The 14,562-nt window shown below is 44.3% G+C and overlaps 1 protein-coding gene across 1 annotated transcript; it reads left to right on the forward strand.

Moving 5' to 3' along the window:
* Positions 1 to 1,911: 1,911 nt before the first annotated feature.
* On the forward strand, positions 1,912 to 7,789 carry ZNF350 (zinc finger protein 350). Its single transcript, XM_054710046.1, has 3 exons — positions 1,912 to 2,054; positions 2,339 to 2,434; positions 6,459 to 7,789. Exons 1-3 carry the CDS (start codon positions 1,913 to 1,915, stop codon positions 7,787 to 7,789), a joined length of 1,569 nt encoding a protein of 522 aa, XP_054566021.1. The 5' UTR covers position 1,912.
* Positions 7,790 to 14,562: the final 6,773 nt, after the last annotated feature.

Genomic DNA, 14,562 nt, shown 5'->3' on the forward strand with positions numbered 1-14,562 from the left:
CTTTACTGTGCTTTCTTTTCCCAGTAAACTCCCTTAATTGATTCTCCACCCCCAACATCTTTTTTTTTTAATAGTTATGATGTTCTCAATGCTTTTTAAAAAATATATATTTTTATGGATTTCAGAGAGGAAGGGAGAGGGAGAGATAGAGCCTACGCTGTATCCACTGAGCCAAACCAGCTAGGGCTCCTTCCAACATCATTTGACTTTAGGTAAAGGTAGTTAATTTTTCAGGTGATAATGTTTGCCATTTTGGCCAATACTCCATTTTTCTGAGTTGCTTCCATGTATACAGGAGGTATAGAGGTTATTAATCTTTTTTATTTCCCCCCCTGTTAATCTGTGTGATATGATTTTCATTATTAGATCAGCCAAAGACCCTAGAAAAGAAGGAACAATTATTCTGCCTCTATAATGTCATTTCCCTCATCTTTCACAATGCACCACTTAAATTGCACAGAATAAAGGAATTCCTCCACCGCATTTATAATCTAAGTCTTTATTGACCTGAAGAGTGAATACTTCTGGGAGACCAAATGAAGGGACTCTGGCGATACTGTGAACATTGTGGTCAGGAGTACGTTACAATGGGTCCCAGACCATATGTGTCACTCATTGAATGTTCTCAGCCCACAGGTTCTGACTCATCAGAAGCAATAGAATCATGTGAAACAGGAGGAAGTTGCAGAGTGGATTTCGGAAATTTAGAGCAGCTCTAGCCAGTTTGGTTCAGTGGATAGAGTGTCGGTCTCCGGACCAAAGGGTCCTGGGTTTGAGTCCTTCAAGGGCAAGTATCTTGGTCTCAGGCTCCTCCCCAGCCTGGGCCCTGGTCAGGACTCCTGCAGGAGTCAGCCAATCGATGTGTTTCTCTTACATTGATGTTTTTCTCTGTCTTTCCCTCTCTCTTCCACTTTCCCTTAAAAAAAAAAAAAAGTCAATGGAAAAATATCCTTGCTTGAGGATTAATGAAAAAAAAAGAAAGAAATTTAGAGCAAACCCAAAACACCACTCAGAGCCTTCCCATTGCCAGTTGTTTTCAGAGAACAGAAGGAAATGCTCCAGACTCATGTGACTTTGGGTGTACTTTATCATTTTTTTTCTTCATGAATGGACATCCAGAGGCCTGTAAAAACCACCATTGTTAATCTGAAAAGTACACATATATCTAGAGTGTCGGAAAAAATTGTATACACACTTTCAAGCTGATAGCTCAATTGATGTTTTTTTCTTTTAGATTTAACCCACTGGAATTATGATTCAAAAAGTGTGTATATATTTTTTTGGACACCCTGTATTGTATCTCAAGAACACGAATGTGGTATTTCTAAATAACAAGTACATTTAACTCCTTCATATTATAGAAACTCCGAATCAGATGAACACATGATGATTGATGCTCAATTATAAGGTACAAGGTGGGCCAAGAGTAGCTTTACAGTTGTATGTGAAACAGAGTTGATTACTGTATTGTTTATTAATTGTTGTATTATTTTCCATAGGAACAACTGTAAAACTATTTTTCTCCACCATGTATTTTAGGCATGTGGTTATTGAACTGTAAACTAAACTAAAACCCCACTGGCTATATAGATATAGCCTATAAAGTGAAAATGAGCAGAAAAACTAACATTTCTTCTTATTTTATTTTATTTTTAATATATTTTATTGATTTTTTACAGAGAGGAAGGGAGAGGGCTAGAGAGCTAGAAACATCGATGAGAGAGGAACATCTATCAGCTGCCTCCTGCACACTCCCCACCGGGGATGTGCCCGCAGCCATGGTACATGCCCTTGACCGGAATCGAACCCGGGACCCTTCAGTCCGCAGGCCGACGCTCTATCCACTGAGCCAAACCGGTTTTGGCTAACATTTCTTCTATGTCATCTAAAGGACATCACGCCAATACACAGCATGGAGTTGTCACAGGAACCCCTGACATTTCACGATGTGGCCGTGGACTTCACCTGGGAGGAGTGGCAGCTCCTGGGCCCCGAGCAGAAGGACCTGTACAGGGACGTGATGTTGGAGACCTACCGCCACCTGGTGTCAGTGGGTGAGGACAGCTCCCCCGTGTCAGTCAGATGGTCCCCAGTCAGTGGCCTTTCCATTCTCAGCTTCTGAAAGCTCTGGCATGTCTGGTTTTCTGAAGTGGTAGATGAATCTTAGTTTTCTGTCTGGCCCCAGATAGGTACTAGTATATTCTCCCTTCTCCTGAGAGAATAGCCTTTACTGAGTAAGTGTGAAAATTGTCTAGTCTTTAAATATTACGTTCTGTAGTCTGCAGGGACCTCGAGTCCTATTCAGTGTGTCTAAGGCTCTGTCATTCCCTATGAACAGGTTGTGAGGCCAGCAAACCCGATGCATTCTCCAAGTTGGATCACGGAGAAGCACCATGGACAGTGGCAGATGAACTCCACTGTGGAACCCGTTCGGGTGAGTGAGAACCAGCGTAGGGGGGCTGTGGAAATCACATTCTAGTCGCTCAGAGAAGAGGCTCAGAGTTGAAGGGACTTGAGGATAGGTGAGCAGTGCCTCAGTGCACGTCTTTCCCAGAGAGAGAGACTCCTTTCTGTTTGTAGGAGTTTACTGGTAGAGAAAAATAGATCCCTTTATCTCTTCCGGGATTTGATCCCTCTTTATCCGCACCGTGAGTTTTGGTTGTATGGTTCTTTTTTTTTAAAAGTATTTTCATTTATTTATTTATTTACTTCTTTTTAGAGAGAGAGGAAGGGAGTGGAATAGAGAAATAGAATCACTTTGTAGAAAGAGAATCATTGATCGGCTTCCTCCTCAATGCTCCACACTGAGGATTGAGCCTGCAACCCAGGCATGAGCCCTGACCAGGAATCGAACTGTGACCTGGTTCACAGATTGTCGCTCAACCACTGACCCATGCCAGCAGGACATGGTTCTTTTTTTTTCCTCAGGATTCTCAGATCTTTTTCTTCTGCATCCTCTTCCACCTCTCCTGCTATGAGCCTGCACTGGCCAGGGCCGGCCTTCAGTGACAAAAGTGTTCTCACTGTCTTCTGACCACTGCTCCTTTCTGCCCCTGCTGATGTAGATTGCCTTCCTAATATCTGCCCCATCGTAGATGATGTGTCCCCAAGGAAAGTGTCTCACTGTGATTTTCCTCTCCTTTTTCTCTTATCTTCTCTTTTTCTTCTCTCTGAGGCTCTTCCTAGGTTCTGGTTCTCATTTATTCATCTGAACCACTAACCCTTCAAAGTTTTCTTCATTTTCCTCAGCTAAGCTTCTTTTATTCCCTTCACAAGACTGCCATAGTGCGACCTCCCCAATGTGATCCACCACAGATACTGTTCTGTAGAATTTACTCATCTCAGTGGCAATTCCCTGAGCGCCCAGTCACAGCAAGGAACTAGAATCATCGTCCCTCCTATAGAACCCCTGCAAGGTTAGGTTCTCCTTCACTCCTGTGCACCTGCCGCCCTGGCCATCCAACCATCACATCATTTCCCTACCCACAGCGCGCTCTTCTTTAAAGGAATCTGCTGTTCATGATGTGTTTTAACTAGAAGATTTAACTACGTACATTCCCAATTCCAGTCTAAACCAGACTATAATACCCTTACCTACTTCGAATGAATTCCATTGAGTATTTCCTAATTTTGAACTTTGTTCTTGTTTATTGTAGACATTACCATTGTAGTATTCACTTCCCTAAAACTTTCATTTATCCCCACTATAGAGTGAGGATATTCGGTCCTGGCTTAATCATCAGGTGACATTAAAATTTTTCTTTCACCCTATCTGGTTTGGCTCAGTGGATAGAGTGTCAGTGTGTGGACTGAAGGATCCCGGGTTTGATTCCAGTCAAGGGTACATGACCGGGTTGCGGGCTTGATCCCCAGTGGGGGATGTGCAGAGGCAGCCAATCAGTGATTCTCTCTCATCGTTGATGTTTCTTGTGCTGTGTCATCATGGCCAAGGGTGGACCTGAGGAGGGGCGGTGAAGGACTAAAGAAGACAGACTAAGAGAATATAGCTGGGGCCGGGCAGATCTCCCATGCCTGGATGAGGACACAGAAAGATCCAGGCAGAAAGCTGATGCTTTATTTTATAGTCAGAGGTAAACAAGGTAGTGGCCACCATAGTTACAATGTTCTTGTGAGTTCCACTTGTTTTGGCAGCACTTGCTGCATCTCCCACAGCCCATTAGCTACCTAGGAAGGATCTAGGGAGCTAAGGTCAAGCTTCATTATGCTAGGAGATCTCTGCCCTCTAACCTGGGACTTGTTTGTGGCTCTGCCACAGGTCAATCCGAGGCTTAACCCTATAGCCGCTCCCTACATTTTCTTTTTTTTTTTTTTTTTGGTATTTTATTTTTTTATTATTATTTTTTTAAATTTCTTTATTGATTAAGGTGTCACATATTTGTCCTCATCCCCCCATTCCCATCCCACACCCCTCCCCACGGATGCCCCAACCCCCTGTTGAACTTAACCGTTGGATAGGCTCATATGCATGCACACAAGTCCTTTGGTTGATCTCTCCCCCCACCCCCCCCCCCCCCTCCCCTATCCTCCCTCTGAAGTCCGGTAGTCCGATCGATGCCTCCTTGTTTCTGGTTCTGTTCTTGTTCCTCAGTCTATGTTGTTCATCATTTCCCCTAGATGAGCGAGATCATATGTCACTAGATATATACTTATAAGAACTGAATGTGAGACGAGCAATAATAGTTATGCTGACAGGCAAATGAATCAGTCTGTTGTGAGTTTCTTTCTGGACCAACAGTTCTTTTGAGACCCAATTTCAATGTCCACCAGTTCCTTATATGTACATGTCAGCACTGACCCCTCAGCTCTGGATGGTGGGCAAATGGTGGTAACGGAGGTCCGACTCCCTCTGGTTTGGTCTCGGCCGGACCCAGGGGCACGGCTTCACCCGGACTAAGGGGCACGTGGCCTCACCTAGACCCAAGGGGCGCGTGGCCTCACCCGGGCCCGGGACCCAGCCTCATCCGGATGGATCCAGGGGCACACGGCCTCACCCGGACCCAGGATCCGGCTTCACCCGTACCCAGGGGCCGCTCCCTACATTTTCTATCTCTCTCTCCCTCTCCCTTTGTCTCTGAAATAATGGAGATGATATTGGAGAAGGATTTGGGTTGCAAAATCCGGGCTTCTGTTCTGGAGGGTGTTAGTCACAGGTGCTAGGAGCTTCTTGCTGTGTCAGCATCTTACTCCCGCCATGCCCACCACACTAATGAACCCACAGCCAGTCCTGGCTTCTGAAATGTAGCTTGTTTTCCTCCACCTCTCTCCATCTCCACTGTGCCTTCCCACCGTTTTTACAACCTGTAGCTATTTCTCACAGGTGTCTTTGCCCTTTAAGTAGCTTCACCAAACTGCAGTGTAGGCTCCCTGTACATGAGGAATGTGTGTGTGTGTCCCCAACCTAGGACCCTCTTGGTACACAGTAGTCAGCAGTGAGGAATGAGTCTGTCCCCCTCCATCTTTGTTAAGGTGTTTCTTTTCTGTGTGTCTGCTGATCCCATAAATTACCTGTATTTTATACTCTGCATGTTTGTCATGACCTTAAGAAGTAAACAAATCTGTATTTCATCATGGTGAATTATGGAACCTGTTTTTACACTCAACTTTTACCTTTTATTTCTTTATATAACCGTGTTTTCCAAGGATCATTGAACATGGAATTTTATTTTATTTAAAAAATATATCTTGCCCTAACCGGTTTGGCTCAGTGGATAGAGCATTGGCTTGCAGACTGAAAGGTACCAAGTTCGATTCCGGTCAAGGGCATGTACCTTGGTTGCAGGAGGCAGCTGATCAATGTTTCTCTCTCATCGATGTTTCTACCTCTCTATCCCTCTCCCTTCCTCTCTGTAAAAAATCAATAAGATATATTAAATTATATATATATATATATATGTGTGTGTGTGTGTGTGTGTATATATATATATATATATATATATATATATATATCTTTATTGCTTTCAAAGAGGAATGCAGAAGGAAAGAGAGATAGAAACATTAATGATGAGAGAGAATCATTGATTGGCTGCCTCCTGCATGTCCCCTACTGGGGATCAAGCCCGCAACCTAGGCATGTGCCCTTGACTAGAATCAAACCTGGGACCCTTTAGTCCACAGGCTGACCCTCTATTCACTGAGTCAAACCAGCTAGGGCTGGAATTTTATTTTTAATATATTTTTATTGATTTCAGAGAGGAAAGCAGAGGGAGAGAGAGAGAGAGAATCACTGATTGGCTGCCTCCTGCACGCCCCCTACTGGGGATTGAGTCTGCAACCCAGGCATGTGCTCTGATTGTTTATCGAACCATAATCTCCTGTTTCATATGTCCACACTCAACCACTGCGGCAAGCCAGCTGGGCTAAATGTATCAAGATAATTTTTTATTACCTTTCTTCCAGTTCAACATGTTGGATCAGTTCATTGTTCTTTTCTTTCTTAGAAATCTGGAAACATGATGATTATCTGCCGGAACACTTACAAATTGAAAGCCTAGAACAATGGTATCAATGTAACACCTGTGAAAATACTGCCCAGGAGAGCACAAACCATTCTCTGTTACTACAAAAACATATGTTTGACGCACATGGAAAATATATGAAATCAGATTTATCTTTACTTAACCAGAGGAGAAATTATGAAATCAAGAAGCCTACTGAGCTTTCTGAAGATGGACCGTCCTTTCTCCTTGCCAACAGTGAACAATTTCAGGCTGAAATGAAGTTTCACGAAAGCCGAAAACTCATCAGCACTAATTCCCAACTCATCAAACCTCAGAAAAGAGAAAAGACTCACGTATGCAGTGACTGTGGGAAAGCCTTCAAGAAGAAGTCTTGCCTCACTGATCATCAGGTCATTCATACACGTGAGAAGCCACATCAATGTTGTACTGAGTATGGGAAAGCTTTCACCAGAAAGTTCACGCTCACTGAACAGCAGAGCAAGCACACAGGAGAGAAACCTTATAAATGCTCTGAATGTGGCAAAGCATTTCTCAAAAAATCATTACTCAGTATACATCAGAGAACACACACAGGAGAGAAACCCTTCGTATGCAGTGAGTGTGGAAAAGGCTTCATCCGGAATGGCGACCTCATTGTACACAGGCGATTTCACACGGGGGAGAAACCTTATGTTTGCAACGAATGTGGAGAAGGCTACTTCCAGAAGGGCGATCTCATAGCACATGAGAGATTTCACACAGGAAAGACGCCCTTTGTGTGCAGTGAGTGTGGAAAATTCTGTTCCCGGAAGTCAGGTCTCATTAAACATCAAAGAATTCACACTGGAGAGAAACCTTTTGAATGCAGTAACTGTGGGAGGGCCTTCACCACAAAGGACACACTCATTATTCATCAAAGAACTCATACAGGAGAGAGACCGTATACTTGCAACAAGTGTGGGAAAGCTTTTGCCTACAGGTGTTCTCTTGTGATACATGAAAAAGTACACCCAAGAGCAAAACGTGGTGGCCCAGTCAAGGCCATACGTCCTCGCTCAGAGAGTCCAAACTCATCACGGACCAGTGTTGTCCTGCAGGAGATAAACCCTGTTAAAACAGTGACGATGCAGGTGCCTTCTGTGGTCCCTCAGACAGTACTAAACATCAGTGGGCCTCTAGCAAACAGGAATGTAGTCATCCTAGCCCAGCCTGTGGCCAGAGGTGCGCCCTCCGGAGGATTTGCACAGGACAGCAACCTTCTGAATGCAGTGAGTGTGGTCTCACCTTCAGTGACCAATTACGTGTTACTTTATGTCACAGGAAACCAATAGACTTTCTGTGTGCAAAGATTTCATCAAAAAAATCCTAGTTCAGATTATTGTTGAAAAGTATATCCTGAGAGAAATTGTATAAATGCTGAAACTGGGAAGTTGTGAGAGTCTCATGCTGTTAAATATTTGCATTGATACTAAGGCATACTCAGGTTTTAACCTAAACACACATCAATTGAATGTCTACTGTGTTAATTAAAGAAACAAAAGAATCTATGTGGAGGTAATAAGCAATTCTTCTTTTTCTTTTTTTTTAAAATCTTTATTGATTTCAGAGAGGAAGGGAGAGGGAAAGAGAGATAGAAACATCAATGATGAGAGAGAATCATTGATTGGCTGCCTTCTGCACGTCCCCCAATGGGGATCAAGCCCGCAACCCAGGCATGTGCCCTTTACTGGAATCGAACCTGGGACCCCTCAGTCCACAGGCCGACGTTCTATCCACTGAGCCAAACCAGCTAGGGCAATAAGCAATTTTTTAAAATATATTTTATTGATTTTTTACAGAGAGGAAGAGAGAGGGATAGAGAGTTAGAAACATCGATGAGAGAGAAAGATCGATCAGCTGCCTCCTGCACACACCCCACTGGGAATGTGCCCGCAACCAAGGTACATGCCCTTGACCGGAATCGAACCTGAGACCCTTCAGTCCGCAGGCCGACGCTCTATCCACTGAGCCAAACCGGTTTCAGCAATAAGCAATTTTTAAAAAAAATATTTTTATTGATTTCAGAGAGGAACAGAGAGGGAGAGAGAGAGAGATAGAAACATCAATGATGAGAAAGAATCATGGATCAGCTGCCTCCTGCAGGCCTCCCACTGGGGACTGAGCCCGAAACCCGGGCATGTACCCTTGACCGGAATCGAACCCAGGACCATTCAGTCCGCAGGCCGATGCTCTATCTACTGAGCCAAACCAGCGAGGGCAATAAGTGAATTTTTCAAACAAACATAATTGGTATCTGAAATGTTGGTATGCGTGAAAACCATTAAAGTGCTTTTTACTGTATTGATGGGATATGTGCATGTATTTATCAATTCAGCTTTTCCAGGCCAGGGTGAAGGGTTAATTGAAAATGGAGTGTCGATAAGTTTACTCTTAAGGAGTTTATTTTATGCAGAGGGACTTATGAAACAGAAGCCTTATATTGGGTCTATTTATTCATTTATAAATAGTTTTTGTCAAGTACTTCCTTTGTACCTGGTTCTGTTCCAGGGCTGAAGATGCAGTAGTGATGAAAACAGAAAAAGGTCATGGTGTCCTGGAGACAGCATGCAGGTAGTCATGTGATCTTATCTCTAAGTGGCACCTGTACACACCAGCTATCTACACTCGTGAAATGGACCTGGTTTTAGTTATTCTCATTGCTGTAAGACAATGCCATAGCCTATGTGGCTCATGAAAGCAGAAATTTATTTAAATATAACTCATTTTTTAAGTTATATTTATGCCTATCACTGTGTTTACACTTGAAACTAATATAATGCTATACGTCAATTGTAATTGGAACCCTCATAAACTGTAAGCAAACTAAACAAAATGCAAACTAAAGTGGGCCAAAGAACTTACTCCCATTTGGCTTTATTTGTAGCTGTAAGAGAAAAGTCATAAATTAGGAAACAGTTTCAATGTACTGAGGGATCTGCAATTTGCATAAGAGTATTATTTAAATATTTTGCAAGCCCTGCTGGCGTGGCTCAGTGGTTGACCTATGAACCAGGAGTTCAGGGTTCAATTCCTGGTCAGGGCACATGTCTGGGATTTGGGCCCAATGTTCAGTAGAGGGTGTGCAGGAGGCAGCTGATCAATGATTCTCTCTCATCAGTGGTGTTTCTATCTCTCCCTCTTCCTGCCTCTCTGAAATCAATAAAAAATACTTTTTAAAAAATATTTTTAGCCCAGGCCGGTTTGGCTCAGTGGATAGAGCGTCGGCCTGCGGACGAGGGTCCCAGATTTGATTCTGGTCAAGGGCACATGCCTGGGCTGTGGGCCTAGATCCCCAGTGTGGGGGCGTGCAGGAGGCAGCCTATCAATGATTCTCTCTCATCATTGATGTTTCTATCTCTCTCCCTCTCCCTTCCTCTCTGAAATCAATAAAAATATTTTTTTAAAAATATTTTCAAAGAATGATGTGTGCTACATTGTTGAATTTGGTGCTTACAGTCAAGAAATAACCAAATAAAATAAGTACACTTCAAATATTTTCTTTCTTTTTTTTATTGACCCTCTCCCCCCAGCCATTCCCACCTTGGGCAAGCCCCCACTGCCCCAGTGTATGTGTCCATTGGTTATGCCAATATGCATGCATACAAGTCCTTTGGTTGCTCTCTAACCCTTCCCCCCACCTCCCTTGCCATTTGTCTCTGGATCTATTTTTTTTTTTCACCACAAACATACAATTTTATTTTATTTATTTATTTATTTATTTTTTATTTTCAGGCCTGCAATTTATTTTTATTTATTTTATTTTTTTAAATTTAAATTTATTTATTGATTAAGGTGTCACATATTTGTCCTCATCCCCACCCATTCCCATCCCCCACCCCTCCCCACGGATGCCCCCACCCCCCTGTTGTCCTTAACCATTGGTTAGGCTAGTATGCATGCACACAAGTCCTTTGGTTGATCTCTCCCCCCTACTCCCACCCTCCCCTACCCTCCTTCTGAGGCCTGACAGTCCGATCGATGCCTCCTTGTTTCTGGGTCTGTTCTTTTTTATTTTTTATTTTTAAAATCTTTATTGTTCAGATTATTACAATTGTTTCTCCTTTTTTCCCCCCCATATCACCCCATCACCCGGTTCCCTCACCCCCATTGTCCTTATCCATAGGTGTATGATTTTTGTCCAGTCTCTTCCCATACCCCCCACACAGACACCCCTTTCCTCCTGAGAATTATTAATCCACTCCCATTCTATGCCTCTGATTCTATTATGTTCACCAGTTTATTCTGTTCCTCAGATTTTTAATTCACTTGATTTTTAGAATCACTTGTTGATAGATATTATTTGTTGTTCATAATTTTTATCTTTACTTTTTTCTTCTTTTTCCTCCTTTTAAAGAATACCTTTCAGCATTTCATATAATACTGGTTTGGTGGTGATGAACTCCTTTAGCTTTTTCTTATCTGTGAAGCTCTTTATCTGCCCTTCAATTCTGAATGATAACTTTGCTGGGTAGAGTAGTCTTGGTTTTAGGTTCTTGCTATTCATCACTTTGAATATTTCTTGCCACTCCCATCTGGCCTGCATAGTTTCTGTTGAGAAATCAGCTGACAGTCGTATGGGTGCTCCCTTGTAGGTAACTAACTGTTTTTCTCTTGCTGCTTGTAAGGTTCTCTCTTTGTCTTTTGCCCTTGGCATTTTAATTATGATGTGTCTTGGTGTGGTCCTCTTTGGATTCCTCTTGTTTGGGGTTCTGTGCGCTTCCTGAACCTGTAAGTCTATTTCTTTCACCAGGTGGGGGAAGTTTTCTGTCATTATTTCTTCAAATAGGTTTTCAGTATCTTGCTCTCTCTCTTCTGGCACCCCAAAAATTCGGATATTGGTACACTTAAAGCCATCCTGGAGGCTCCTTATGCTATCCTCACACTTTTGGATTCTTCTTTCTTTCCTCCTCTCTGGTTGGTGTTTTTTTCTTCCTCATATTCCAGATCTTTGGTTTGACTCTTCGGGTGCGGTGGTCTACTCTGTATATTCTTTATTTCAGACAGTGTATGCATAATTTCTGACTGGTCCTTTTCCATTTTTTTGGTATTCTCATTAAGGTCCTTGAAGGTCTCTTCAAGTTTCTCAGCAGTTTTTAGAAGATTCTTGAGTAACCTTATAAATATGGTTCTGAACACTGTGTCGTCCATTAGTTTGCTTTCATCTATCTCTCCTACTTGTGACATACTTCGATGTCTCCACATTTTGGCTGCCTCCCTGTGTTGATGGAGTGGCTTTGTGTGGTCAGTGACCTATAGGGGCCGGTAGCTCAGCTTCCCCAATCACCCTAGGTGGTCGCTCTTGGTACTCCCCTTTGTGGGCTGAGTGGAAAGTCTTGGTGAAGTTAAAAGCCCTGATTGCTGTTGGAACGCTGGGAGGAATTGACCTCCGGTCCAATTGGTTGTGAGGGCCTGCTGTGTCTATAATGAAAGAATTGCTGTGCTGGAGACACAGTAGGGCTTTGGTGCTCACTGAGTCTGCCTCTTGAATGTGTCCCTTATGAGAGTGGTTGAAATCTGGTGTCATCCACACCGACAGAAAAGTCACTCTCACTCTCCGACCGATAGCCGAGAGTCCCGTAGGCATCTGGGTCTCCCGTGTGTCCCCAGAAACTGGAGTTCAGAGTGGTTGGGATTGTTGGTATCACTGGCGGGAATTGATCTCCAAGCCAGTTGGCAGTGAGGATCAGCAGTGTCTCCGCTGGGAGAGCTTCTGTGCTCAGCTTGGATGGGGCGGAGTCTCAGGGTGGCGCAGACAAGCTTTGGTTTCCCGTCTGCTCCGCCCTAAGAGGGGCGGTTTCTCCGTGCCCGAATCAATGGCTGTGCGCCTCTGAGAGAAGGCAGCTTTCGAGCCTCTCCCGCTGCCAAACAGCCCAGTTTCTCCCCAGCTGGGGCTGGATTTCAGTGCAGACCGGAGGTTTTGTTTTTCTCCCGAACGAGAAATCCAGTCACTGGGAGGGCTGTGCTCAGCTTGGATGGGGCGGAGTCTCAGAATGGCGCAGACAAACTTGGTTTCCCTCCGCGCCGCCCTAAGAGGGCAGGTTTCTCTGTGCCCTAATCAATGGCTGCATGCCTCTGAGAGAAGGCAGCTTTCGAGCCTTGCCCGCTGCCAAACAGCCCAGTTTCTCCCCGACTGCAGCTGGATTTCGGTGCAGTCGGGAGGTTTTGTTTTTCTCCCAAACGAGAAAGCCACGCAGCGTCTGCTGCCCTCCCTCTCCGCGCTGCGAGCAAGCCTGCCGCGTATTCAGCCGCCTGCCCTTTCCACGCTCACGGATCTCCGCACCTCCACAGCTCCTGAGGCTCAGTGTCCCCCTCTCTTTTTTTCTCTAGTTGTAGGTTTTCCACTCTGCCAGCTTTCCGGTGGTTCTGGACGGTGTGCGCTCTGTTTTCCAGTTGTAGTTTCAAAATTGTTGTGGTAGGCAACAATTAGGTGTTTACCTTATGCTGCCATCTTGGTTTCTCTGATCAGGGTTCTTTCTCTTGATCTCGTGAGACTATAATATTCCAGTTACATACAGTGAGTCTTCCTCATAGGAAAAGAAATGGAAATTTGTCATGCTGTGGCTGTCTCAGAGTTCAAGACATTCTGATCATTTGCTTGTAGAAATAAAGTGCAATCACTGTGAAAAAGTACAGTTTTAGCTCAGTTGGCTCAGTGGATAGAGCAAGGATCTGGGTGTAGAGGTAGCCTTGGACTGAAGGGTCCCAGGATCAATTCTGGTCAAGGGCACATGCCCAGGTTGCTGGCTCAATCCCCCAGTAGGGGACGTGCAGGAGGCAGCCAATCCATGATTCTCATCATTGATGTTTCTATCTCTCCCTCTCCCTTCCTCTCTGAAATCAATAAAAATATATTTAAAAAAAATAAAAATAAATTCTAGATTGTTGAATTTAAGGGAAAAAAAGTACAGTTTTACACACATGATACATCAGTCAACACAACAGCACAAGAACAGCCTTTATGGAAATTTTAATATGGATTAACAATGTCCCCATCACTGCCCTCACAGTATAGCTAGTAATGGGATATATTCAGGGCATACAGTCTCCAGCGAAGAATCAGTCATGAGAGCTCCACCAACCAGACTTACACTTCTGGTCCTGTGATTTCCAGATGTGGCCATGGCAAGGTCACATCAGCTCACGCCTGGAACTGAACAGGCAGGGCCCTAGGACCTGCTGCCAGGTTTCCCCAAACGCTGTTTCCTGTGCTGAGCTCAAGTTTCAAAGCTTGACCACTCCGGGTGAAGGCAGCCTACTGCACATGTACACCCAAGGCCACCTCCACACCCAGATCCTTGTGGTTCCAATAAAATCCACCCTTCTCCTTGAATAGTGCTTAGGAGTGGGTCCTGAAGTCACACTGCCTGATTTCATTCCTGAGATGTGTGCCTTTGAGCAAGTCCCTTAACTCACCTATGTCTCAGTGGATCTGTAAGTATTATCTGCCTCAGGTTTGTTGTTAAAAGTGGATGTAGTTTTGCCATATTAAGTTTGGCTTAGTGGATAGAGCATCAGCCTGCAGACTGAAGGGTCCCAGGGTTCCATTCCAGTCAAGGGCATGTACCTTGGTTACAGGCTCCTCCTCAGCTCAGGCCCTGGTCGGGTGCGTGCAGGAGGCAACCAGTCTATGTGTTTCTCTCACATTGAGCTGTCTCTGTCTTTTCCACTCTCTAAAAATCCATGGAAAAATATCCTCGAGTGAAGATTAAAAAAAGAAGTGAATGTAGTTTAAAAACAGTACCTGTCAAATAGGCAATTAATGAAAGTATCATTATTGGTCCTAGCCAGGGGGAATCCCTCCTTCCTCTCGTACACTGGATTGTCCTCTTCAGTTTTCTCGTTTGCAGTGAAGCCTGTAGGCTCGATTTACACAGAGCCCTGCCCTCACCATTGGTTCTGCCCCTACAACAGGTGGGTGACCAAGGTCATCCAGACTGGCCTCAGTCAACCCCACCCCCAGTCCACCCCATGCCCAAATCTCACCGGGACTTCAAGCCTTCCGGTGATCTGTCCCCAGACTGCTGCCCCCAGTGTCTCGCTCCACCAACTTCGTTGTCTGTCCAAA

The sequence above is a fragment of the Eptesicus fuscus genome, chromosome 21 (genome assembly GCF_027574615.1).
Source record: "Eptesicus fuscus isolate TK198812 chromosome 21, DD_ASM_mEF_20220401, whole genome shotgun sequence".
Classification (NCBI taxonomy): Eukaryota; Metazoa; Chordata; class Mammalia; order Chiroptera; family Vespertilionidae; genus Eptesicus; species Eptesicus fuscus.